The 24,440-nt window shown below is 43.9% G+C and overlaps 1 protein-coding gene across 7 annotated transcripts; it reads right to left on the bottom strand.

Moving 5' to 3' along the window:
- Positions 1 to 728: 728 nt before the first annotated feature.
- LOC121586883 (CDC42 small effector protein 1) lies at positions 729 to 22,438 on the bottom strand. Of its 7 annotated transcripts, XM_041903912.2 has the most exons (7): positions 20,845 to 21,063; positions 15,175 to 15,211; positions 13,675 to 13,770; positions 10,674 to 10,982; positions 5,021 to 5,125; positions 3,515 to 3,586; positions 729 to 2,912 (listed from the first exon to the last, which is right to left on the bottom strand). In XM_041903912.2, exons 4-6 carry the CDS (start codon positions 10,854 to 10,856, stop codon positions 3,518 to 3,520), a joined length of 357 nt encoding a protein of 118 aa, XP_041759846.1. In that variant the 5' UTR covers positions 10,857 to 10,982; positions 13,675 to 13,770; positions 15,175 to 15,211; positions 20,845 to 21,063; the 3' UTR covers positions 729 to 2,912; positions 3,515 to 3,517. The 7 variants fall into 7 exon arrangements, with proteins under 7 accessions (XP_041759846.1, XP_041759849.1, XP_041759847.1 ...); XM_041903915.2 differs by lacking the exons at positions 13,675 to 13,770; positions 20,845 to 21,063 and adding an exon at positions 22,422 to 22,438; XM_041903913.2 differs by lacking the exon at positions 13,675 to 13,770.
- Between the last annotated feature and the right edge of the window lie 2,002 nt (positions 22,439 to 24,440).

Raw genomic sequence — 24,440 nt, 5'->3', positions numbered from 1 at the left:
TTGCACAGTGAGATTTGCTCTGGCCGTTGGAAACATTGGAACTGAAATTTGAGTCTAGTTCATCACAGCAAATGTAAAAGAGGTTGATATCAAAAGTGATTTGTTCTGATTACTAATTAAACACTTTCAATGTTTGGTTTTCCTAAACTCAGAAAGTATTGTCTACTTTTATTACCAAACTCTTAAACTGGGTATAATTTGTCTGTACATTATTCCCTAAATCAGGGGTTCCCAAACTTTTTCACTCAGGGGCCCCCCATATTTCTTTTGCCGTTTTAAAAATAATTTTCTTGCAATTCTATACATTTTGCCATGTCTAATGTGTATTCATGTGATATTTGAGTGACAAAAATTACATCAATATCTATGGACAAAAAAATAAAATGTTAGCTGACATGGGCTAGTTTATCTGGACATTTCTGACAAGCTTTCTAAGGTATGCAATGACTAACATGACAAGAGGAACTGATTATGCGCTACCCAATTTCAAAATTGCACCTTGTGCATTCTACCATTACAACTTTCAAGAGAAATGCATAGCCGGATTGAGTTCCTTAAAAAAAGTTAAAAAAGAACACATTTATTTTTTATTTATGGGGGACCCTCCCCCCCTCGGGGGAGCACCCCACAGTTTGGGAACCACTGCCATAAATATCAACCTCTGGAGGTTGTGCCCCTTCAAATTCAATGGCACTTTCAAGTAAACAAACACCAGAAACACACAGGGATACATAAAATATAGACTGTATTTTCAGGAGGGAAAAAGCCCAGATGCAGAGAAAACACTCTTACAGGTTTGCGGCAGTTGAAATACTTACTCTACTACTACACATCTGTACACCAACGTCCGCATAGGAGGACTGTGCAACACGTGTGCAATTAAAAGGAAGCAAAGAGGGAGACCCAGGAAAACAATGCAACATCTCAGAGACTGAAAAAGAAAGCGAGTACATTGCATCCTGGAATCTCTTCAGTCAGAGATAAGAAATCTTAAAACATATTAATCAAAACTTAAACAAAGAACTTAAAAATCCAGCTCCACAGCTGACAAAAATATAAGAGGGCAGTCCTAAAACAAATAATTAAAATAATTTCTATGAAAACTCACTCATATGGCAAGCGTTTGCCTGAACTGTAGTAGGCATGCATCTGAATTTCATATTGAATACAATGACAACAGCGGGTCCATTTAGCTGTAGAGGCAAAATAACTTGTGCTATGATAAATAACAAAACAAAAAAATCTGCCATTACTTTCTCTTTGCCGTTTCTTCTAACCTGAACTGTAGATCGTCATTGAAACAGAAAGCCCATAAGGTCACCTTTCAGAATAGCTAAAAAGCGAATGATCATGTCTCAGCTTAGACTGACAGGGGCCAATTCTAAGACCAACACTGTGCAACAGGAGAACCAAAGCCAAGTTGCCATAGTTTTTGATACATTTGAGGTGTTGGTGACATAACCCTGCTGAACTAACAGTCCAACTTGGTGAGTTTTTAGATAAAGCAATTAGATCAAGATTAATTACTGCATCTTACATTCAGCTTGCAAATGCTTACAAGTGAATTGCGCAACAAGACTACTACCCCATTAAAACGTTTAAAACCCCCAGAAGGGAGTCTATGGGACACTACAGAAGGTAATGAAAAAAAAAAACATATATATATATATATTTTTTTTTGTCACATACACCAGATAGGTGCAGTGAAGTGTTGTTTTACATGGTCCACCATAGTAGTAAAGTGCCCCTGGAGAAAATTAGGGTTAAGTGCCTTGCTCAACGGCACAGCGATAGATTTTTCACCTTGTCTGCTCGGGTATTCAAACCAGCGACCTTTCGGTTACTGCCCCAACGCTCTAACTGCCGCTACGCTACCTGCCAGTGCTATCCAGTGTTCAGATTTACTGGTGTTAAAGCATGCATGGTAAAAAAAAAAGCACCCAATATAAAAGGTATAACTTTGGCAATAACACTTAAGGTAGAAGTATATACGAAGGGGTGTCTATGAGAAACTTGACGTGTGGTTGTAAGAGACTGAGTGACTAATGGTGAAATGTGTGTGAGTAAGACTGTGGAAAACTTCTAAGAATCATCCAACTGAAACAGGCAAAGTGCCAAAACATTAGCAAACTAGGCCTACAAGTGACCACTCCCACCCCTGGATGTCTACAATGCTGCTAGGATTGGATCTCACAGTACTCCAGACAAGTAGTGGGTGGAGCCAAGGGTGATGCCACATCCTGCTTGTCAATTGAGCAACTTTGCGTCCAAAACCTAAATAACAATTTGACCACTGCACTTTAGCAATACATATGAAAAATGCCTGCTTGTCATGGCACTATAGAAAACAGATGGGCTCAATTTCCACCATTCACTACTTATAAGGCATTATAATCATTACAGACAACACTTTTAAAAGGGCACAAATGCACACCACTTCAAGTCAAGAATAAAGAAAACATGTTTGTCTGAGTTGTTGCAAGAGCAGTATCACACTTGTGAGATGGTCTTGTTCGAGAAATATGAAATGTTCGGACAATCCCTTGCTTGAGACCGAGGCAAATGGGAAAATCCATATCCACCAGCAGTCTGAAGTGTAAAAAAAGACCTCCTATGTTCTATCAAAGCAACCTAAAAGCCCCCACACAATCCTGTCCAGTCCCCAGTGCTGAGTGAGAATCCAGGGTACTTTCCCACTTCAAGGCAAGAGTCATGTTCCATTTGAAACTGGATGATGGGGGCTAAAAGGGATTCTGGGAAATTGAGTCATCTTTTTTATTGTGCCATTTGCGGTGGTCGTTGTGGGCCTAAGTGCAATATGCAGAGTTGGTCCATGCAGGTTGGCTTGAGGCTGGGTCCGAGGACGGGGGAAATGAGGAGCTCACATAGAGTCTCTGGATTGGTCCATATGTCTGAAACCACAACAAAACGTCATTGGAGAGCAGTGTAAAAGTAAAACCTTGATGAAGAATAATATCTTCAGATACAAAATAAAAAATCTTAAATACAGAGTATGCAGTTAAGTGTTTGAAAAAAAAGTTTTCCAAGAACTTAGGCTAGTAGTTCATCGTCATCATTTGAAAGTAGAAAAGATGGGGAGAGCTATCCTTTAATATCCTACTGCTTGACAAACAAATCCCCAGTATAAAATAAACTAATTAAGATGAACACTTTCAGCTGCACTTTCCCCCAGTGTGATACTTTCCCCAGAATTTCATAATTCATATTTATTTAACCCCTAAAACCGTATGATCCAAAGAGTGAGTGTATGTGTACATAAGTGTGTGTACTGGATTATATAGAGCAGGGCTGCCCAACCCTCTTCCTGGAGATCTACTGTCCTGTAGGTTTTCAGTCCAACCCTAATTTAGCGTATCTGATTCAGCTAGTTAAGGTCTTGTTGTGCAGCTAATAAGTAGAATCAGGTGTGTTAAATTAGGGTTGGACTGAAAACCCACAGGACGGTAGATCTCCAGGAAGAGGGTTGGGCAGCCCTGATATCGAGTGTACTTACTGGCTATAAGAGGCTGCTTCTGCCATTGGTGCTGGGTCCTTTGGACCTCATCTGTTCCTGGACTGACCCTGACTGCAGAGGGGACAAGAACAAAATGTCAGTCACACAAACATCACTCCCTGGTAGAATAATGTAAAAATACAGTTGAGCATCAGCCAGCAAGAACAGAGGACATTGACAATCTGACCTGTTTTCTGGTATTATGTAACAGTCAGTTCTGTCACAAGTGTTAGTAAAGAGTACCTGTTAATTCACTCCACCTGCAGCTGGATTATACAACAAAAACTGTGCTAAGTAAGTGCCCTTTGCTCACATATTGGTGTGATATGTTGATATTTGATATGCCAAATGGGAACACAATGTAGCCCCACAATCCCTAGTGGAAGTAAATAGTTGATGGATAAACTAGATGTGGTTATGTGGAAATGCAAACTAACTTTGCAAGATTAGAACATTGTGCATGAAAACTCAAAACCAAACCTGTAGTCGGAATACTGACGGCGCAGAAGGTGAGGCAGTGTCAAGATTACACAGACAGACATTTTGTAATGGTGTTATGTAATAATTCTGCTTAAACAAAAGGCAGCAGTGTTTGTCTGCCACGCCTGTTTGCACTGTTCCAGTGCATTGACTCCAATTAATGGCCTTTGTATCATTATCAGGGTTAGTTATGGTTCGCAGTGGAGTTGCCGGCTTAGTGTAAACAAAAAACTTCTCTCATTCGGCATTAAAGCTCATTAATGCATTTAAAGGTTGTCAATGCTAAGTAAACAAGACTTGATCACTGGTGAGTTGACTTGGTTTTCAGTGGGATGTCAGAGTACCCCTTTAACAGGCACAGAAAGGAGTTCTTGTTTTGGGTTCCTGTGCTAGATGATTGGGGGAATCCTCTACCAGTGTTGCAGGACACAGAGGGGGCCTTTCATTTAGCAGCCAAGGCCTTCCAGCTGTGTCCCCTGTCACTGTCCCTTCTCTGTGTGCCCTCTGGAATCACTCCCAGAAAGGGAAGAGGGACTGAGCAATAGGGTCTAGGGAACATCATTGGCATGAAGTGGGAGGGAGGGGGTCCATTTCAGGGCCTGTGTTTCACAGGAACACTTCCGCCTCTTGCACAGGCTAAGCCTTGTTCAAAAGTGGGGCTGCAGGTGGCTGGATGGCTATGGGCCAGCTAGCCAACGAATGGAGGTGGGACTAGTGTTCATGTATTAAAGCTTCAGTGTTTCTGTATTCATTTTTGTCCAAAGAAAACCTCTGGACAATACCAATTCCCTGGTTTGTACCATGGTGCATTGATATGTTTTACGCAATATGTTGAAATAACAGTTTAAAACTAATGTGACATGCAACGCAAGTGTAATGCAAAGACAAAATAACAGAAGTACTCACTACAATTATTAGAGATGTATCTGTCATGATTACTGACTGACCTATCATTCTTCTAAACACTGATTACAAAATGTGTAAAAAGGCTGATCTTTATGAAAGTAGCCAAAACCTTATACATACCGGCGGCAAACCTTCTGCCATCTCCCCAGAGCCAATGTGTGTGAGGTGCATAAAGTTTGTGGGCTCTCCGATCATGCTGCAGTCAATCTTCCTCTTCTTCTTCTTCTGAAACAAATGCAAAACGCCAGAGGTCAGTGGCCAGTGACCAAATAAATAGTAATTAAAATATGGATAGCACAGTGGCTGTGCAACCAAAATGAAAGCAAAATTAGATTTTAATTCAGCTCAAATTACAAAATAAACATGCACTTAATCGAACAATGATTAAGCAGCATATATTATTAGAGTCACAGGAGAGGAATGCTTATTTGGTTATAGGTGTATACCATGAGGTGGTCTATTGATCATGGGATGAAATACTATAGAATAAACAGAAGTTGATGCTGGATAGTAAACAATGTCAAAAAAGCCTGTGCAAAAAACTTCCAGAAGCAGTCATGTAGAGGATTTGTAAAAAAAAAAATTACGTTTGACGGCTAATAATAAATTCAATTTTCTTGCTATGCATAAGCCATAAAAAAATGAAGGCTTTTTAATTTTCCACTATATTGTTAGTTTATCGTCGCCTTATGCCATTGACCTGCATATAGACCTTTGGCCATTTTAAGTGTTAAATAAGCAACTTTGACCGATGTTTACATCAAAAGAAACAAAAACATGCTGCTGACCAAACGTTGAACCCTGTATCCTATGAGCTAGTCATGTTACTAAAACAAGGTAGACCACTGTGTGTGTGAGACACATGTGGGTGTCTTTTCTTGACGTCATCTTGAATTCTGAGGACCTGTTGGAGCATGCCTACATACCCAATGAATCAGTCATCTTACCGACCATTCTTGTTGCTACATTGGCATGGCAGAGGAAATCAGTCATTCCCACAGACTCAAAGACAACCTCCTGACCATTTCAGCAAGCATATTTTGCTAACATATTGAATCAGTGAACACCTTGCAATGTAAGGAATTGAAATCAATGAACATATGTGATCAAATAAGGTAAACCTATACTTTTCTTGGCTCTTTTGACATTCTTTGACGATCAAGTAGGGACCTCACTCTGTGTAGATCAACTTCTGAGTATCAATATGGCAATCATTTACAACTTAAACACTTTGCCGTTTGGTATTTCAGTCCTAACAGCCCTTGAATCATTAAAAAGGCATACCAAACCTAACCAAATGCCCAGCTAGTTGGCATCCACTCTGAAGTGGCAGCCATGAGTCATACCAAACTCAGAAATAAACCCTGCACTATAATGTTGCTTAATTGGGAGGTATGCTATCCAGTGGATGATTGATGGAAGGTCTAGCTAATTGGTCAGCTGCGTGTGCTGCAAAAGAGAAACAGTCGCTTAGCAACTTATTTTAGGAGAGGCATTCAGTATATGTTGTGTGTCAGTAACCCTTTGTCATAGCCTATGCTTAGAAAAGTGGGTAGCAATTACATGACTGACATACAGGAAGTTAGGCAGACCCAAACTACCAACGTCTCATGAGAACATCAGTAAAAAGGGTCTCAATACAGTAATCTTCAAAAAGTGACACGCCACACAAGACCCTACCCTCTGGATACACTTGCATGTATTTATTTAAAGCTGGCGTAACTGTATTGTCCTCCCCCCACAATAGAACAAACACAGGCCCTAAAATTAAAAAAAAGAGGAAGGAGGGAGGGAAAAAACCATCCCACAGGACAGTGGCCCAGTCCCCTTCCTCTCTCTTGAGCCCCCGGGTTCATTGTTGACGAGTGGGAACGGATGGACACAACCCGCCATTACGCAACTCTCCCTGCAAAACCTGGGCCAGGAAAGAGTGAGGGTCAGGAAATGGTACCGCCCTGAGGAGGTCAAGGGTCGGCGGTCGCTTCTGGAGAGCAAAAAGGAAGTTCTTCCACAGTCAATACGGAACATTTCAAAAACGTTGAAAGTTTCTTCAAGTGCAGTCGCAAAAACCATCAAGCGCAATGATGAAAATGGCTCTCATGAGGACCGCCACAGGAATGGAAGACCCAGAGTTCTCTGCTGCAGAGGATAAGTTCATTAGAGTTAACAGCCTCAGAAATTGCAGACCAAATGAATGCTTCACAGAGTTCAAGTCACAGACACATCAACATCAACTGTTCAGAGGAGACTGTGTGAATTACATTTTTACATTTTAGTCATTTAGCAGACGCTCTTATCCAGAGCGACTTACAGTTAGTGAATACATTATTATTTTTATTTTTTTCATACTGGTCCCCCGTGGGAATCGAACCCACAACCCTGGCGTTGCAAACGCCATGCTCTATCAACTGAGCTACATCCCTGCCGGCCATTCCCTCCCCTACCCTGGACAACGCTAGGCCAATTGTGCGCTGCCCATGAGTCTCCCGGTCGCGGCCGGCTGCGACAGAGCCTGGATTCGAACCAGGATCTCTAGTGGCACAGCTAGCACTGCGATGCAGTGCCTTAGACCACTGCGCCACTCAGGAACCCAGGCCTTCAGGGTCGAATTGCTGCAAAGAAACCACTACTAATGGACACCAATAGGAAGAAGAGACCTGCTTGGGCCAAGAAACACAAGCAATGGACTTTAGACCGGTGGAAATCTGTCCTTTGGTCTGGAGTCCAAATTGGAGATTTTTGGTTCCAGCCGCCATTTCTTTGTGAGACGCGGTGTGGGTGAACGGATGATCACCGCATGTGTAGTTCCCACCGTAAAGCATGGAGGAGGTGGTGTTATGGTGTGGGGGTGCTTTTCTGGTGACACTGTCTGTGATTTATTTAGAATTCAAGGCACACTTAAGCAGCATGGCGAACACAGCATTCTGCAGCGATACGCCATCTCATCTGGTTTGGGCTTTGTGGGACTATCATTTGTTTTCAACAGGAAAATGACCCAACACACCTCCAGGCTGTGTAAGAGCTATTTTACCAAGAAGGAGAGTGATGGAGTGCTGCATCAGATGACCTCCACAATACCCCGACCTCAACCCAATTGAGATGGTTTGGGATGAATCGGACGGCAGAGTAAAGGAAAAGCAGCCAACAAGTGCTCAGCATATGTGGGAACTCCTTCAAGACTGTTGGAAAAGCATTCCAGGTGAAGCTGGTTGAGAGAATGCCAAGTGTGCAAAGCTGTCATCAAGGCAAAGGGTGGCTATTTGAAGAATCTCAAATGTAATATATATTTTGATTTGTTTAACACTTTTTTGGTTACTACATAATTCCATGTGTTATTTCATCGTTTTGATGGCTTCACTATTATTCTACAATGTAGAAAATAGTAAAAAATAAAGAAAAGCCCTTGAATGAGTAGGTGTGTCCAAACTTTTGACTGGTACTTTATATTACAGGCAACATCTTTGTTGAACATGTGCCATGGGTCAGATGGTCAGTGAATATTATTGACTGGCATTCACCCTAAGTATAGTGCAATAACAAATCAAAGATGGCACTCAAGATATCGCTCACGATGTGGATGCCCCTGAACTGCAAGCTATAAAAACGTCACCCGTTTAAAGATATCAGCCTGTAAGTGATTGCAGATGGAGTCTGAAAAACATCATAAATACACCGGCCTTTGCCAACAGATGTATTGGACTTTGATGCATTTAAAAGGGTCCCCCCGTAACATCTTGGCGTAAAATCTAAATGGGTAGAGCGATCGTCGGGCAGTGTTTAACTTTTGACTGTTCTAAGCATGCATGTACAGTGGGGAAAAAAAGTATTTAGTCAGCCACCAATTGTGCAAGTTCTCCCACTTAAAAAGATGAGAGAGGCCTGTAATTTTCATCATAGGTACACGTCAACTATGACAGACAAATTGAGGAAAAAAAATCCAGAAAATCACATTGTAGGATTTTTAATGAATTTATTTGCAAATTATGGTGGAAAATAAGTATTTGGTCACCTACAAACAAGCAAGATTTCTGGCTCTCACAGACCTGTAACTTCTTCTTTAAGAGGCTCCTCTGTCCTCCACTCGTTACCTGTATTAATGGCACCTGTTTGAACTTGTTATCAGTATAAAAGACACCTGTCCACAACCTCAAACAGTCACACTCCAAACTCCACTATGGCCAAGACCAAAGAGCTGTCAAAGGACACCAGAACAAAATTGTAGACCTGCACCAGGCTGGGAAGACTGAATCTGCAATAGGTAAGCAGCTTGGTTTGAAGAAATTAACTGTGGGAGCATTTATTAGGAAATGGAAGACATACAAGACCACTGATAATCTCCCTCGATCTGGGGCTCCACGCAAGATCTCACCCCGTGGGGTCAAAATGATCACAAGAACGGTGAGCAAAAATCCCAGAACCACACGGGGGGACCTAGTGAATGACCTGCAGAGAGCTGGGACCAAAGTAACAAAGCCTACCATCAGTAACACACTATGCGGCCAGGGACTCAAATCCTGCAGTGCCAGACGTGTCCCCCTGCTTAAGCCAGTACATGTCCAGGCCCGTCTGAAGTTTGCTAGAGTGCATTTGGATGATCCAGAAGAGGATTGGGAGAATGTCATATGGTCAGATGAAACCAAAATTGAACTTTTTGGTAAAAACTCAACTCAGCATTCTTTGTCCTCCAAACACGACGAGTTGCATCCAAAGAACACCATACCTACTGTGAAGCATGGGGGTGGAAACATCATGCTTTGGGGCTGTTTTTCTGCAAAGGGACCAGGACAACTGATCCGTGTAAAGGAAAGAATGAATGGGGCCATGTATCGTGAGATTTTGAGTGAAAACCTCCTTCCATCAGCAAGGGCATTGAAGATGAAACGTGGCTGGGTCTTTCAGCATGACAATGATCCCAAACACACCGCCCGGGCAACGAAGGAGTGGCTTCGTAAGAAGCATTTCAAGGTCCTGGAGTGGCATAGCCAGTCTCCAGATCTCAACCCCATAGAAAATCTTTGGAGGGGAGTTGAAAGTCCGTGTTGCCCAGCGACAGCCCCAAAACATCACTGCTCTAGAGGAGATCTGCATGGAGGAATGGGCCAAAATACCAGCAACAGTGTGTGAAAACCTTGTGAAGACTTACAGAAAACGTTTGACCTGTGTCATTGCCAACAAAGGGTATATAACAAAGTATTGAGAAACTTTTGTTATTGACCAAATACTTATTTTCCACCATAATCTGCAAATAAATTCATAAAAAATCCTACAGTGTGATTTTCTGGAGAAAAAAAATCTCATTTTGTCTGTCATAGTTGACGTGTACCTATGATGAAAATTACAGGCCTCTCTCATCTTTTTAAGTGGGAGAACTTGCACAATTGGTGGCTGACTAAATACCTTTTTTCCCCACTGTACATGCCAATAAAGCTCTGATAACTTTGTGTTGAATGCAACAGCCAAAAACACTTTTCAAGTTCTAGTTTGTGGTCAGAGTAAGCATGCTTGGCTGCCTGGGATGCCCAAACCTTGCCTTTGGCTACAAGATTTGCAAGACTTGCCAGGGACCTCAACAACCTCTGAGAAACACATCTTGGCAAGAGAGGGTTGAATAGAAGTGGCCAGGTTCTAATATAAAGCAAGCTTGGGGAGTATACTCCATAGTCTGTTACATCTATTAGATGGGGCATTTTGTGAAACCTGACAGAGAATGTTAAAGTAGTGGGCATTTTATACCTCTACATGAGTAAATAAGGGGCAGCTGGCCCAGACTCACCGGTGGGGGTTTGGCCACCACGCAGCAGCCCATCTTGTGCCAGAACTCGCTCATTCCTGGGCTCCGCCGGTTCTGTCGGTTCAGCGCCCTGCTTTCTGTCGCCGCCCTGCAGGCTGATGAAGACAGGTATCCCCTGTGACCCTCAATTTTGGGATAGTCCTGGTGCATCCAGATCCCTTGCATCAAATATCCAAAGTTGGTCAATCCTCAAACCCAGTCCCCCAAAGATCAGGTCCTGATTCTCTCAAGCCTCCCGGAGTCTTAATCCTTCTTCGGTATCCAGTCGGATTAAAGTCCGTAGGGTTTAATCTGTTGAGACAAGAGGAGATTATTAAAATAATAGCCAATGTAATGTAAACATAGTCCTATTAGTTCTTCATTTTCTTTTTATGCAACATATCACTGCAAGCATAACCTCCTAAGGTAGCACCGTAGCGGCATACTTTTTACTTGATTCTGCCCAAACCAGCGTCTTGTCTTGAACAGTGTTTTGCTTGCACTATTTTAAATGATGCAATTCTTTGTGAGTAAATCTGCTTCCTACTCAAAGGGAGAAGCGCTACATGAGTGCTGATGATGACACATTGACTCACATTGCCCCGTCCCCCAGGTCAAAGACTCAAGGGTGTGTGGTTTGACCACCGAACACAGTGGGCCAGACTTCTGTTCCAAGTTCTGACATAACGGAAGGCTTGATCAGACACGGATGGCCACACAAACATGCATAACACATCTAACATACAGCTTTACAAACAAGTGACAAGCACATTAGACATGAGAAAGACATTCCAAGGGTGAAAAACGTCTGCAAACATTAAAGGGCCAGTTGCCCTTGTAAGGACTTAAGCATCCTCCATTCGCCTCTAGGTTGTTCCTATCTCAACCCATTTCCAGCCTTGTAAGTCACATGAAGAAGCCAAAATGATAACACTCCGGAGGACCATCTCTGAAGCCATTTATATTACCTCTTTGCAGTGTGGAAAAGTTCTGCCAAGACCATTTTCCACATCATTAAGTTTGGTTTATACTACTTAGTGTCATCTTTGGTTTGTTGCCATGTTTAAGGTTGTCACTGATGATCCGTTAAGCCAAATTTGAGCTGCGGCTTTTTGGTATTTTATTAGGATCCCCATTAGCTGTTGCGAAATAGAGATTAATAGACAAGAACAGCTCAAGGACAGACCTACAAAAAAAAGGGGGAAAAAAGGGCACCCAGCCTACATCAACACATACACATAAAATATCTAGGTCAAATAGGGGAGTAGCGGTGCCGTGGTTACCGCCTGCTCCAAGGATTCTGCTTCTACAGGTTGTTTTCCACTACTGGGCTTGGACTTTAGTTTACTTTGGGCCCGCTGCCGATCGTTTGATTACACTTTTCATAATGACATGGCTCTCCTCCAGCTCTGCTTTATCGTGCCCAGAGGCTGTGTGAGGAAACTGTTTAGGAATGTGTGTGTGGTGGAGTCTCTCTCACACACACACACACCTTTTCACAAGAACAAGCTCAAGCCTATGCACTCTCAAACCCGATACAAAAATACTGTAGAAATAACCTCCTTCAGACATTCAAATTAGCACATAGTTTTGGAAACAATTGGGGGCAAAGTAAGAGTAAAACTAAAGCACCACACACACACAGAGTGGGTCGTTTGATAGCACAAGCACATTGCTGGCATATGGGCATCACAGCGGTTAACAGGTAAGGTATTAGCCTGATACACTTAGAGTCAACTGGCGGCTAACTGTATAGTTCACTTACTAAAAGGCTATTTGGTTAACAGTCATCAGGGCAGTCAGAAAGCTAGAAGACTGGTGTACGGTAAAGGCATCAGGGTTGTAAGATGGGCTGGTCAGTGGGTGTAGAGAAGTTCTCAAGCCCCATGGCTTATTGGGATGAGGTGGAAGTCTATACACAGACTTATGATGATATAAAGGGTGTGGATGGATGGCAAGGCAGGCAGTGCCAAAAGCACTGGCCCATCATTACGTCACAAAGGCCAGGCCCTGCAGGCTGGCACAAGTCAAATAGGACACAGGTGTCTGTAGAGTTGAGCCACTAGTTGAGCCAGCCTTGCTCAGGCAAAGTCTGGGTCTAACTTATCCCTGTGTTGACCTCTTACGGTTTTCCCCCAGAGCAGGTACACTTAAGAAAGTGATTATAGTGAGGCCACACACAGCATTGTGAGAACACAGTACTCGGAAAGAGGGCTAGAACTGTGAACTGTCTGTAGGACAGCACTGGGCTCTGAATATCTCCTGTGACACCATTTAGAGGAGCGTAACCTCATGACCAAGCGTCCCATGATTCATAGCACGACAAGAATAACAGGGGGGACTCGGGGCAGTTGAAATACTTGTCCGGTGAGGTAAGGATTAACGGAAACTCCCGCTTTGGGCTCATCTGGTCTCTGACGGCATGCTCATCATCTTGTATAAATAAACCAGACTCTCCAGAGCTCTGGGGCCGTCTCGCTCTAATTTGAGGTTTCCCCACGAAGAGCCACGATGAGCAGCCTAACCTCTTCAGAAGAATGCCAGTCCAGTTCTGTTGAATTATACTGGAGACTCATCTGTTGAAGTGCTGGAGAGACCTTGATAAGATGGTGCTAATTGTTGATGTCTTCTTAGGTCACAGCTGTTTATTTGTTCAACTACCATTGGCTACCCCGTGGGAACTGGGAAGAATCGTTCTGGGTCCCCAAAAGGGATTTTCCTCCCACCCAACTTCTTGTCTTATCATTAAAATGGGCAAGGTGGTTCTTCAGACAGTACATAATGGTTGACAGTAATAGTTCTTAACCCTATTAGGATCCCTTGAGACAATGCCTATTCTTTGTGCCATAACCCTCCAGCGACCTTCTATAAATGCATGTGTATCTTTGCATCGACAGAGTGAGAACTCAAAGTACAGTGAAAACTGAGGTTGTCTGAGAGTGTATTACCTTAGTGGATTTCAAAGTCAACTCTGTACAAAACACACATAATGGAATCCTCCTACCCTCACTGGACTCCTGTGTCAGTCTAGATTTCACATGATCCTCAGTGCAGCCGAGGCTTCCCTGTTATCTGTGCTGAACAGGCAGAAAAGCCAAAACTAGAAGGACGACAAAGAAGCACAGAGACTAACCTTATTAAAACGACACTAAATGTGACACGGTAAACCCAATGCAGTTACAGTAGCAGGCAGCATGTGATGCATCACAATTCCAACTGTCAAGTTTTTCTCCCCTAACCCAGCTCTTCTTCTCTTGAAGGGAGAAATTGACTAAATGATTATCTTCAAGAAAATACGTTTTTAGACAAGGCAACAACTTGACCATTCTAAGGCAGTTAGCAAAAACGTATATTCTCAGCATGGGTTTGTTCATTTAATTTCCCCATGAGTAGGCTGACAGTGATGATACTTCCTGCTAACTCACCAAACACTGACGTGGCTAAAAATTCCTTCAAGAATGCTAACATACTCCCCCTGTAAGAATGCTAACATACTCCCCCTGTAAGAGATGTGTGGCAAAACACATTTCATTACAGCCCTCTTTTCCAAATAGTCAGAATGAACAGCATATTTATATAAAAACATCAATGGCTAGCATCATAGAGCTTGTATTTGAAAGAGATAATGGCTATAACTTACTGGGATTTATGAATTGAGAAACAACAACAGACAAGAGGTAATGTGATAAGAGACATTGATGAAAATGATGATCAACCCTGACTAAAGACCAGCTCACACAACACACCAAAGCAAAAAAAAGATTCCATGGAAGGATCGCTGTTGGCATGGACTCATAATGCCAAGCCCTGTTCCCTCAAAGGATAAGGTGCCAGGTCCCACTACAAACAACAAGACAATGCCTCTGGCCTAGACTACTAGAGTGTAACCCAACAATGTGATGACCAATTAATAGAGCCAGCTCTAACAGCATTACATGTGAGCAGGCAAAGATACAATGGAACCTTAGGGTTCATGCACTGGTTGTGATCCTCGAATCATTCAATGAGATCTAATAGCAACAACAATGTTGAGATTAAAATGCTCTGATACCCTTGTTAGCCCATTAGATGTTTTAAAGCGGCAATCTGCAGTTGAAACAATAACAAAATATTTCCCCGCCACTGTTTCGGTAAAAGGCTGAGGGACGGGGCTGGAAAAGTGTAAACACTCAATTTCATACATGGAGCATCCATGATATCAACATAGTTTTAACCATGTTTTGAGGCTATACAGCGTTTGTTTACATTTACTTAGTTTACAAACATTGGAGTAAAACAAGTTTATATTTTGGGTTCTAATGGGGTACGATAGTTGAACTAAGCTCATGAGACATTTATAAGTTATATTCTTCAAGAATCAATGGGTACATATCCAAAAATGTATGTAGCAACTGCAGATTGCCCCTTTTAATGGTCACACACAGTTATTAGATGACATGCTCAATAGTTACAACCCTATAGTATAAGCGTTTGCAAATGCAATAGAGTCATGCAAGCTACCTACCAAATGGGTGAAATCTTGGATGTGGGTCAGTGGCTCACTGTCAAAAGGGGAGAGAAAAAGGAGGGGGGTGGTCTCTAACGAGGAATTACAATGAGGCCTTTTCATGGGGTCTGGTTAAAAATAAAAATAAACTTTCCAACTGGTTAATGGCACCTTTAAAAATTGGCCCATGTCAGTTTTCAAGCAACGGCTTGAGAACAACATGGATCTTTCATGGAATCCAGTGCACTGCCATCCACGATTAGATGAATGGTTCAGGTGTTTATAATTGTATTGGAACTCTGAGGTCTTTAGGACGGTTGCTTTAAATCGAGAAATGCATCAGTGTAATGATGCCTGCCTGGCACTAAATTAAAAGCAGGTAGGCCTACATTGATATAGTAGGTGATGATGGGTCTCTTCAAAATCAAGTTACATGTTTTCAGGTCTGAAAGAGGTCTAGTGTTGAGATGTATCCATTGTCCCCATCATCTGTTGTGTAGTGTGCAACTACAGTGAGGGAAAAAAGTAGTTGATCCCCTGCTGATTTTGTACGTTTTCCCACTGACAAAGAAATGACCAGTCTATAATTTTAATGGTAGGTTTATTTGAACAGTGAGAGACAGAATAACAACAAAAAAATCCAGGAAAACGCATGTCAAAAATGTTATAAATTGATTTGCATTTTAATGAGGGAAATAAGTATTTGACCCCCTCTCAATCAGAAAGATGTCCGGCTTCCAGGTGTCTTTTATACAGGTAACGAGCTGAGATTAGGTGCACACTCTTAAAGGGAGTGCTCCTAATCTCAGTTTGTTACCTGTATAAAAGACACCTGTCCACAGAAGCAATCAATCAAATTCCAAACTCTCCACCATGGCCAAGACCAAAGAGCTCTCCAAGGATGTCAGGGACAAGATTGTAGACCTACACAAGGCTGGAATGGGCTACAAGACCATCGCCAATCAGCTTGGTGAGAAGGTGACAACAGTTGGTGCGATTATTCGCAAATGGAAGAAACACAAAAGAACTGTCAATCTCCCTCGGCCTGGGGCTCCATGCAAGATCTCACCTTGTGGCGTTGCAATGATCATGTAAACGGTGAGGTATCAGCCCAGAACTACACAGGAGGATCTTGTCAATGATCTCAAGGCAGCTGGGACCATAGTTACCAAGAAAACAATTAGTAACACACTACGCCGTGAAGGACTGAAATCCTGCAGCGCCCGCAAGGTCCCCCTGCTCAAGAAAGCACATATACAGGACCGTCTGAAGTTTGCCAATGAACATCTGAATGTTTCAGAGGAGAACTGGGTGAAAGTGTTGTGGTCAGATGAGACCAAAAGTCGAGCTCTTTGGCATCAACTAAACTCGCCGTGTTTGGAGGAGGAGGAATGCTGCCTATGACCCCAAGAACACCATCCCCACCGTCAAACATGGAGGTGGAAACATTATGCTTTGGGGGTGTTTTTCTGCTAAGGGGACAGGACAACTTCACCGCATCAAAGGGATGAAGGACGGGGCCATGTACCGTCAAATCTTGGGTGAGAACCTCCTTCCCTCAGCCAGGGCATTGAAAATGGGTTGTGGATGGGTATTCCAGCATGACAATGACCCAAAACACACGGCCAAGGCAACAAAGGAGTGGCTCAAGAAGAAGCACATTAAGGTCCTGGAGTGGCCTAGCCAGTCTCCAGACCTTAATCCCATAGAAAATCTGTGGAGGGAGCTGAAGGTTCATGTTGCCAAACGTCAGCCTCGAAACTTTAATGACTTGGAGAAGATCTGCAAAGAGGAGTGGAACAAAATCCCTCCTGAGATGTGTGCAAACCTGGTGGCCAACTACAAGAAACGTCTGACCTCTGATTGCCAACAAGGGTTTTGCCACCAAGTACTAAGTCATGTTTTGCAGAGGGGTCAAATACTTATTTCCCTCATTAAAATGCAAATCAATTTATAACATTTTTGACATGTGTTTTTCTGGATTTTGTTGTTGTTTTTCTGTCTCTCACTGTTCAAATAAACCTACCATTAAAATTATAGACTGATCATGTCTTTGTCAGTCGGCAAACGTACAAAATCAGCAGGGGATCAAATACTTTTTTCCCCTCACTGTATGCGTCAATCCCAAATTAAATGGGGAAGAGAACCATTAGTCCATAAAAGGAATTCACATATAGTGTCCTGTCCACCCAGAATTAGTTACTGGTAGGCCTACTGAAATAGGTCTCCAAAGTGAGACACTCTCCTCGTGAAAGGTTAAGTATGGTCAATGTATGTGAACCTTTCACTTACAGTACAATAACCTCTCTTCTTCACCCCCACTACTTACGTCGCTAATGTGGCAGTGAACACTAGGGTGCCCTTTCAAAGAAAGGGGCAACTTTAACCTTCATGCATACCTATCTGCAACAGGTACAAAGTAAAATGTACAGGAAAGAATGCAGTTCGTGTCACACAATGGGATCCGCGACCTCCATGACTCAATACAGCTAGTTTGACATTTCCTGACATCTTTATCAGCCCCCTTGCGTGTCACGGGTCATAGGTTACTCCACAGAGTTCCACATTAGCAGGGGTAACGTACACTCCCCACATGCCAGGCTCAGCTGTGCATGTTGGCTGTTCTGACCACCTCAGACATGAACTGAAAACCCTAACAAACCAAAAAGATAGAATTCCCCTGGCCCTGCATATATAAATAATATAATAATAATAATAATAAGCCATTTAGCAGACGCTTTTATCCAAAGCGACTTACAGTCATGTGCGCATACATTTTTACGTATGGGTGGTCCCGGGGATCGAACCCACTACCCTGGCATTACAAGCGCCATGCTCTACCAATTGAGCTACAGAGGACCACAAAATATATATATACATACACTGCTCAAAAAAATTAAGGGAACACTAAAATAACACATCCTAGATCTGAATGAATGAAATAATCTTATTAAATACTTTTTTCTTTACATAGTTGAATGTGCTGACAACAAAATCACACAAAAATTATCAATGGAAATCAAATTTATCAACCCATGGAGGTCTGGATTTGGAGTCACCCTCAAATTTAAAGTGGAAAACCACACTACAGGCTGATCCAACTTTGATGTAATGTCCTTAAAACAAGTCAAAATGAGGCTCAGTAGTGTGTGTGGCCTCCACGTGCCTGTATGACCTCCCTACAACGCCTGGGCATGCTCCTGATGAGGTGGCGGATGGTCTCCTGAGGGATCTCCTCCCAGACCTGGACTAAAGCATCCGCCAACTCCTGGACAGTCTGTGGTGCAACGTGGCGTTGGTGGATGGAGCAAAACATGATGTGCTCAATTGGATTCAGGTCTGGGGAACGGGCGGGCCAGTCCATAGCATCAATGCCTTCCTCTTGCAAGAACTGCTGACACACTCCAGCCACATGAGATCTAGCATTGTCTTGCATTAGGAGGAACCCAGGGCCAACCGCACCAGCATATGGTCTCACAAGGGGTCTGAGGATCTCTTCTCAGTACCTAATGGCAGTCAGGCTACCTCTGGCGAGCACATGGAGGGCTGTGCGGCCCCCCAAAGAAATGCCACCCCACACCATGACTGACCCACCGCCAAACCGGTCATGCTGGAGGATGTTGCAGGCAGCAGAACGTTCTCCACGGCGTCTCCAGACTCTGTCACGTGCTCAGTGTGAACCTGCTTTCATTTGTGAAGAGCACAGGGCGCCAGTGGCGAATTTGCCAATCTTGGTGTTCTCTGGCAAATGCCAAACGTCCTGCACGGTGTTGGGCTGTAAGCACAACCCCCACCTGTGGACGTCGGGCCCTCATACCACCCTCATGGAGTCTGTTTCTGACCATTTGAGCAGACACATGCACATTTGTGGCCTGCTGGAGGTCATTTTGCAGGGCTCTGGCAGTGCTCCTCCTGCTCCTCCTTGCACAAAGGCGGAGGTAGCAGTCCTGTTGCTGGGTTGTTGCCCTCCTACGGCCTCCTCCACGTCTCCTGATGTACTGGCCTGTCTCCTGGTAGCGCCTCCATGCTCTGGACACTACGCTGACAGACACAGCAAACCTTCTTGCCACAGCTCGCATTGATGTGCCATCCTGGATGAGCTGCACTACCTGAGCCACTTGTGTGGGTTGTAGACTCCGTCTCATGCTACCACTAGAGTGAAAGCACCGGCAGCATTCAAAAGTGACCAAAACATCAGCCAGGAAGCATAGGAACTGAGAAGTGGTCTGTGGTCACCACCTGCAAAACCAGTCCTTTATTGGGGGTGTCTTGCTAATTGCCTATAATTTCCACCTGTTGTCTATTCCATTTGCACAACAGCATGTGACATTTATTGTCAATCAGTGTTGCTTCCTAAGTGGACAGTTTGATTTCACAGAAGCGTGATTGACTTGGACTTGTTGTTTAAGTGTTCCCTTTATTTTTTTGAGCAGTATATGTATATATATTCTTTATACTTTACTGCTACCATAGGTTACACATAGTTTCCTATTATCATACCAAGGACTGGCAGTAGAGACAACCTCCAAATCCAGTTTTGGAGTTTGAGGTGACATGAGGTAAACTAGGCTTGGGCGATATACCATTTAAACCGAGAGACTGAAAAACACCTATCTCAAGGCCATCAGTTCCATTACACATAAGTCATTGGACGAAGGCATCTTCTGTACAGGGGCGTTTTGTTAAGAGCCATGAGTCAGAACATTAACACGCATCTGGCCATATCTCCCATGTTACAGTACATGTTTACGGAGGACAAAAGGGACCACCAGTGCTAATTTGCTATCTAGCACGCTCCGAACACCTGTGTGTAATGGTCCTTGGGACCCTAAGTAGTGCACGTTTGGGTTTTTGCCCTAGCACTACACAGCTGATTCAAATAATCAACATTGATCATTTGAATCAGCTGTGTTGCGTTACAGCAACAAACAAAACGTGCACCGAGTTTGGGAAACGCTAGTGTAACACTGAAAAATACTGCATTAAAGTTGGTTAAAACAGTGTACAGTAAGTGTATATTTAGCATTTGAGAAATTATTTTGATGTGATATGAAAGTAAAGGACTTCATGTTTTAGAACCGTATCACAATTGAGAATCGATTCACTTTAGATTGGCTCTGGCAGCCAAAAACTCCGTCTACCTCTGAAAATAACATAAGATTATTCGACCTTAAGGAGTAACGGTAGACTTGGGTTAGCGGACTAAACTCCACGGTTTAGGAAGTTTCTGATGAACTTCACCAACACTTCCTTCACCTTTGAATTTAGTCCGCTAATCTTGGGCTAGAATTACTCAAACAAGTGTATGATTTACACCTGACAGATCACATCACAACACGCCATTTCCAAGGGAATAGCCACAAAATACATTATAGCCTACCTTTATGTAGTTCGATAGGCTAAGCATTATTTAACATTCAAATAGTAATGACTTGAGTTTGATAGAATCAGGTCGATTCCTTTAAAGCATAAAACATTTACTAATTGAATCAATGTTGAAAATGTCAAAGTGCAGGGCGATTTTGACTCTAGGCAACGTAACACAATTGTCTCTGGGTTTGGCCAACTATAACCCTTCTCATTAAGAGAAACATTGTAACAATGCCCACGTACCCCCTTTCATTTACAGAATTAGCTAGTGGGCTAGCCTACATGAACAGGAAAGTCTCAATCGCGGCGTTAACTTACCTCCGTCCTTAAATGTGCCCAAACAATTTGGATATTCAGTAGCCAAAGTATTTCGCTTGATGCCTTTTCAAACACCAACGTATAGCACCGACCGTACTTATGCTGATTCTCTGTTTTTGAGGTGTGGTTCCAAGTTGTTCAATCAGGATATTTAGATGTTTTAAAATATTTGTTCAAAAGCTTATTTTTGCCGGTAAAGTCAAACAGCACCCCTTATGGACATAGACGCGCCTTGCGTTTTGAAATTAGATTAATCACTTCGTGTCGTCATAAAGTCAACACTGCCACCTACAGGGCAATTGCAAGTAAAGGCCTACTCTTAAACTGTGTTCGAATACTCATACTAACTGTACTATTTGTGATGTACTTTGAGTTTATAGTATGCTTATTGGTCATAGTATGACAGTGGCGACCCGTCATTCAGGGCAGGTGGGGCAGAGCCTGTTTTGAGCCCCACATTGTAAACTAAAAAAAATCTATTCAAGCCCCTTGGGTGCTGCCATAGAGTTACATTAGAAGTGCCCATCCAAGAAGGCTCAAGGTCATTGGCCACAGATAAAATGACGTAAAATCACGTTATATCTACAGTAGCTTTGATTGGACTGTTCATGTCAACGTCATACTTTCAAAATCTTAGCTAGCAGTCATCATCATGAATCAAGTCGACAATCTGCTGGCAAATCCATTTTAATCCTTGTCATATGAAGATAAATTATAGATAAAACGTATCGGTGGTCATCGGCCATTGGACATAAACATTACACAAGTTGGAAATCGCAAATTCAACAATGAGTGGTTTGGAAGTAATCAGTGGCTAACTGCAAGCATTGCAGTTCAGTATAAAAAAAATATATAAAAAAAATATGGTATTCACTAACTGTAAGTCGCTCTGGATAAGAGCGTCTGCTAAAATGACTAAAATGTAAATGTAATTGCAAAGCAATCACTAAATCTGGGATTAAGGGTCTCTTTTCCAAATGTAAAATGATCAACATGAAACATTGGCCATGCTGTCAATGAAGCATAATTTGTGTCGCGCTCAAAACTGTTAACTCGGAGCTGCGAAAATTTGATTTCGGTGAGTTCAAGACAACTGGGAACAAGGGAAATAACGAGCTCCAACTAGGAAAATACGTTTTGAACGGTCATCCAACTCGGAATCGTAAATCCGGAACTCAGGCCTCTTTCTAGAGCTACGACCTGAAGATCAACGACATCATCATGATTCGACCTTGTTTTTATTCGAGTTCCCAGTTGTCCTGAAGGCACCACAAATCCAGAGAATGCCAGATTTTTATGAAATATTTGCCCACGAACGACCGCCGCACCACCTTTCTGTTCAAGTGAGCAGCCGAAGTCCAACGAGAGCGGATACAAATTCATTGCTTTAACTAATTATGACAAATGTTGATCAATGTAATAAAGTAATGACTTTTCAAATAAGTTACCTTACACGTTATGTTGGCTGACAATTTGTTAGCTATGCCATCCTTAGGAACCATATAACATATTGTAGCGACCCGCACAGACAGCTGTGTGTTATGTGTTAGGCTAGTAGATGGTTGTGTTGTACCTACCAGTACCCAGTGTTCGCGGGGTCCAACATGTCAATCAACCTGCTATCTGCCAATCACGGGAATGCCTGGAATGTTCTGATGCCGGGCATCCTGGCGGTTGGCGGAGTGGCGTGGAGGGGGGTTGGGCAGGGGGATGGAGCATTGGAAGTTAAGACCAGGTTTAGCCTTTGTTCTCTCTCTCTTTACGTCTGGGCTTCACAAGAGAAGGTCACGATTGGCTTGTGGGTTATCTTTCATTTATTTGGCGTGGGCTACGGCCAAACAGTAGCCTGTGTAAAGTTGGTTTAATAAACCGTCCATTCGTAAACTCAATCCTCTGTCTGGACAGTTGTTCTTTTATGATCTAGTCAGGTCATTACATTGGTGTCAGAAGTAAAAACGTTGATAAAAGTTAGCCAGCTAGCTAGCTGACTTCTGTGGCTAGCTACCGTAGGTGAGAACGGGGGTTGAAGATGCTTCGAGGGAATCCGAAAGTGAAGGTGGAGGTAGGGGACGATTATGGCCAAGGAGGTGCGTGTGCATGGACGTTGGGGGTTCTGGCTGAGGAGATCGCCAGGGCATCGGAGCCCAGAGGCCGCTTGAGGGAGGACGTTAGAGTGATGGCGGCTGAAGCGGGCATGAGTGCTTCGTCGACTGTGTTTCGCGCGGATTCTGGTGGGCGGACCAAGGGAGTGACGTCGACGCGGCGGGACGAGGAATCTGGGGCTCAGGATGTAAACAAACATGGCGGCGCCCAGTTCCCGGCTGCGTCCGTATCCGTTAAGACCCCGAAGTATTCCGGTAAGGCGGATTGGGAAGCTTTTCATGCTCAGTTTGAACTGTTAGCTCATTTTAGGGGGTGGTCGGATGAAGATAGGGCACTGCAGTTGGCTTTATGCCTCACGGATGAAGCTCTGGCCTGTTTGATATTGATTAGCCCCGAGGACAGACGTGATTATGGTGCTTTAGTGGGAGCACTGAGGAGGCGCTATGGACAGTGTGTACAGCCCGGGCTACTGCTCTCCGAACTGAGTAATAGACGCAGGCAGCCTGGAGAGCCTCTACGGGTGCTAGCTAATGACATTGAGAGCCTCTCTCGGCGGGCATATGCTCACATGCCCCCCTCCGTGCAGAGTGAGCTAGCACGGGACCAGTTCATACAGGCGCTCTCTCCTACGGAGCTGCGCATACAGACCCAGCTGGCTCATCCTGAGTCATTGCAGGTAGCCTTGGAGATGGCTTTGGAGAGGGAGCTGGTGTGGCCTGGGGCTTCAGCTGGGGCTTTGGTGGGGGTGCAGGGAGACAGACCCTCTGTGCGAGCTGGGGGGCAGAGCAGCCCGGAGCTGGAAAAGCCTGCATGGGTGGCTGAAATGACAGAACTCATTCGTGCTGTGTCGCTACAGGCGGCACGAAACACACGCCCTGGTCCCAGGGTCTGCTGGGGTTGTGGCCAGCCAGGCCATCTGCGCCGAGATTGCCCCATGTCCCCCAGAGCTCAGGGAAACGGCTCGGGGTCCGCATAGACCGGGTAGTGCGGACCCCTGGCTTTCTATCCCAACCACCATCTTCTTCAGGAGGAGCCCACCGGCACAGACCCTTGTATCCTGGGGTTGGACTTTCTTAGGAGCACAGGCTGCCAGTTAGACCTAAATAGGGGCACACTGAGCTTCCAGGGAGGGCCGGAGGTCACCATGGCCCCTAATGTCACATTCACTCAACCCAACAAACCCTTTACTCCAACAGTTAAAGCAGCAGAGACTCATGGCTGCCCCCCCTCCCCCACATCTGGGTGTGACTTTTCCCCAGCTCCCCTGTCACCTACGGCGTTGTGTTACATTCCCCCAGCTACCTCCACGACACAGCCCTCTGTGAGCCCGGGGCCGCGCCCCCCAGCCCAGCTACCCCCAGATGGGAGGGGAGAGGACACTGTCTGCAGTGAGGGAGATATGGGGGAGGAACTGTGTTGGTCTTGACCCCGAGCAGCAGGAACGGTTGAGGCAGTTGCTGTTTGAATTCAGAGACAGCTTTGCGCTGAGTGAG

The sequence above is a fragment of the Coregonus clupeaformis genome, chromosome 17 (assembly GCF_020615455.1).
Source record: "Coregonus clupeaformis isolate EN_2021a chromosome 17, ASM2061545v1, whole genome shotgun sequence".
Classification (NCBI taxonomy): Eukaryota; Metazoa; Chordata; class Actinopteri; order Salmoniformes; family Salmonidae; genus Coregonus; species Coregonus clupeaformis.
This window is presented reverse-complemented; position numbering and strand designations above follow the sequence as displayed.

Coding starts and splice junctions, on each gene's coding strand:
- LOC121586883 (XM_041903915.2), bottom strand. CDS start 10,856: ATGCAAGGGATCTGGATGCACCAGGACTATCCCAAAATTGAGGGTCAC. Junction 5,126..10,673: donor TGGTGGCCAAACCCCCACCG/GTGAGTCTGGGC, acceptor CATTTGTTTCAG/AAGAAGAAGAAGAGGAAGAT. Junction 3,587..5,020: donor TGGCAGAAGGTTTGCCGCCG/GTATGTATAAGG, acceptor TCCCCTCTGCAG/TCAGGGTCAGTCCAGGAACA.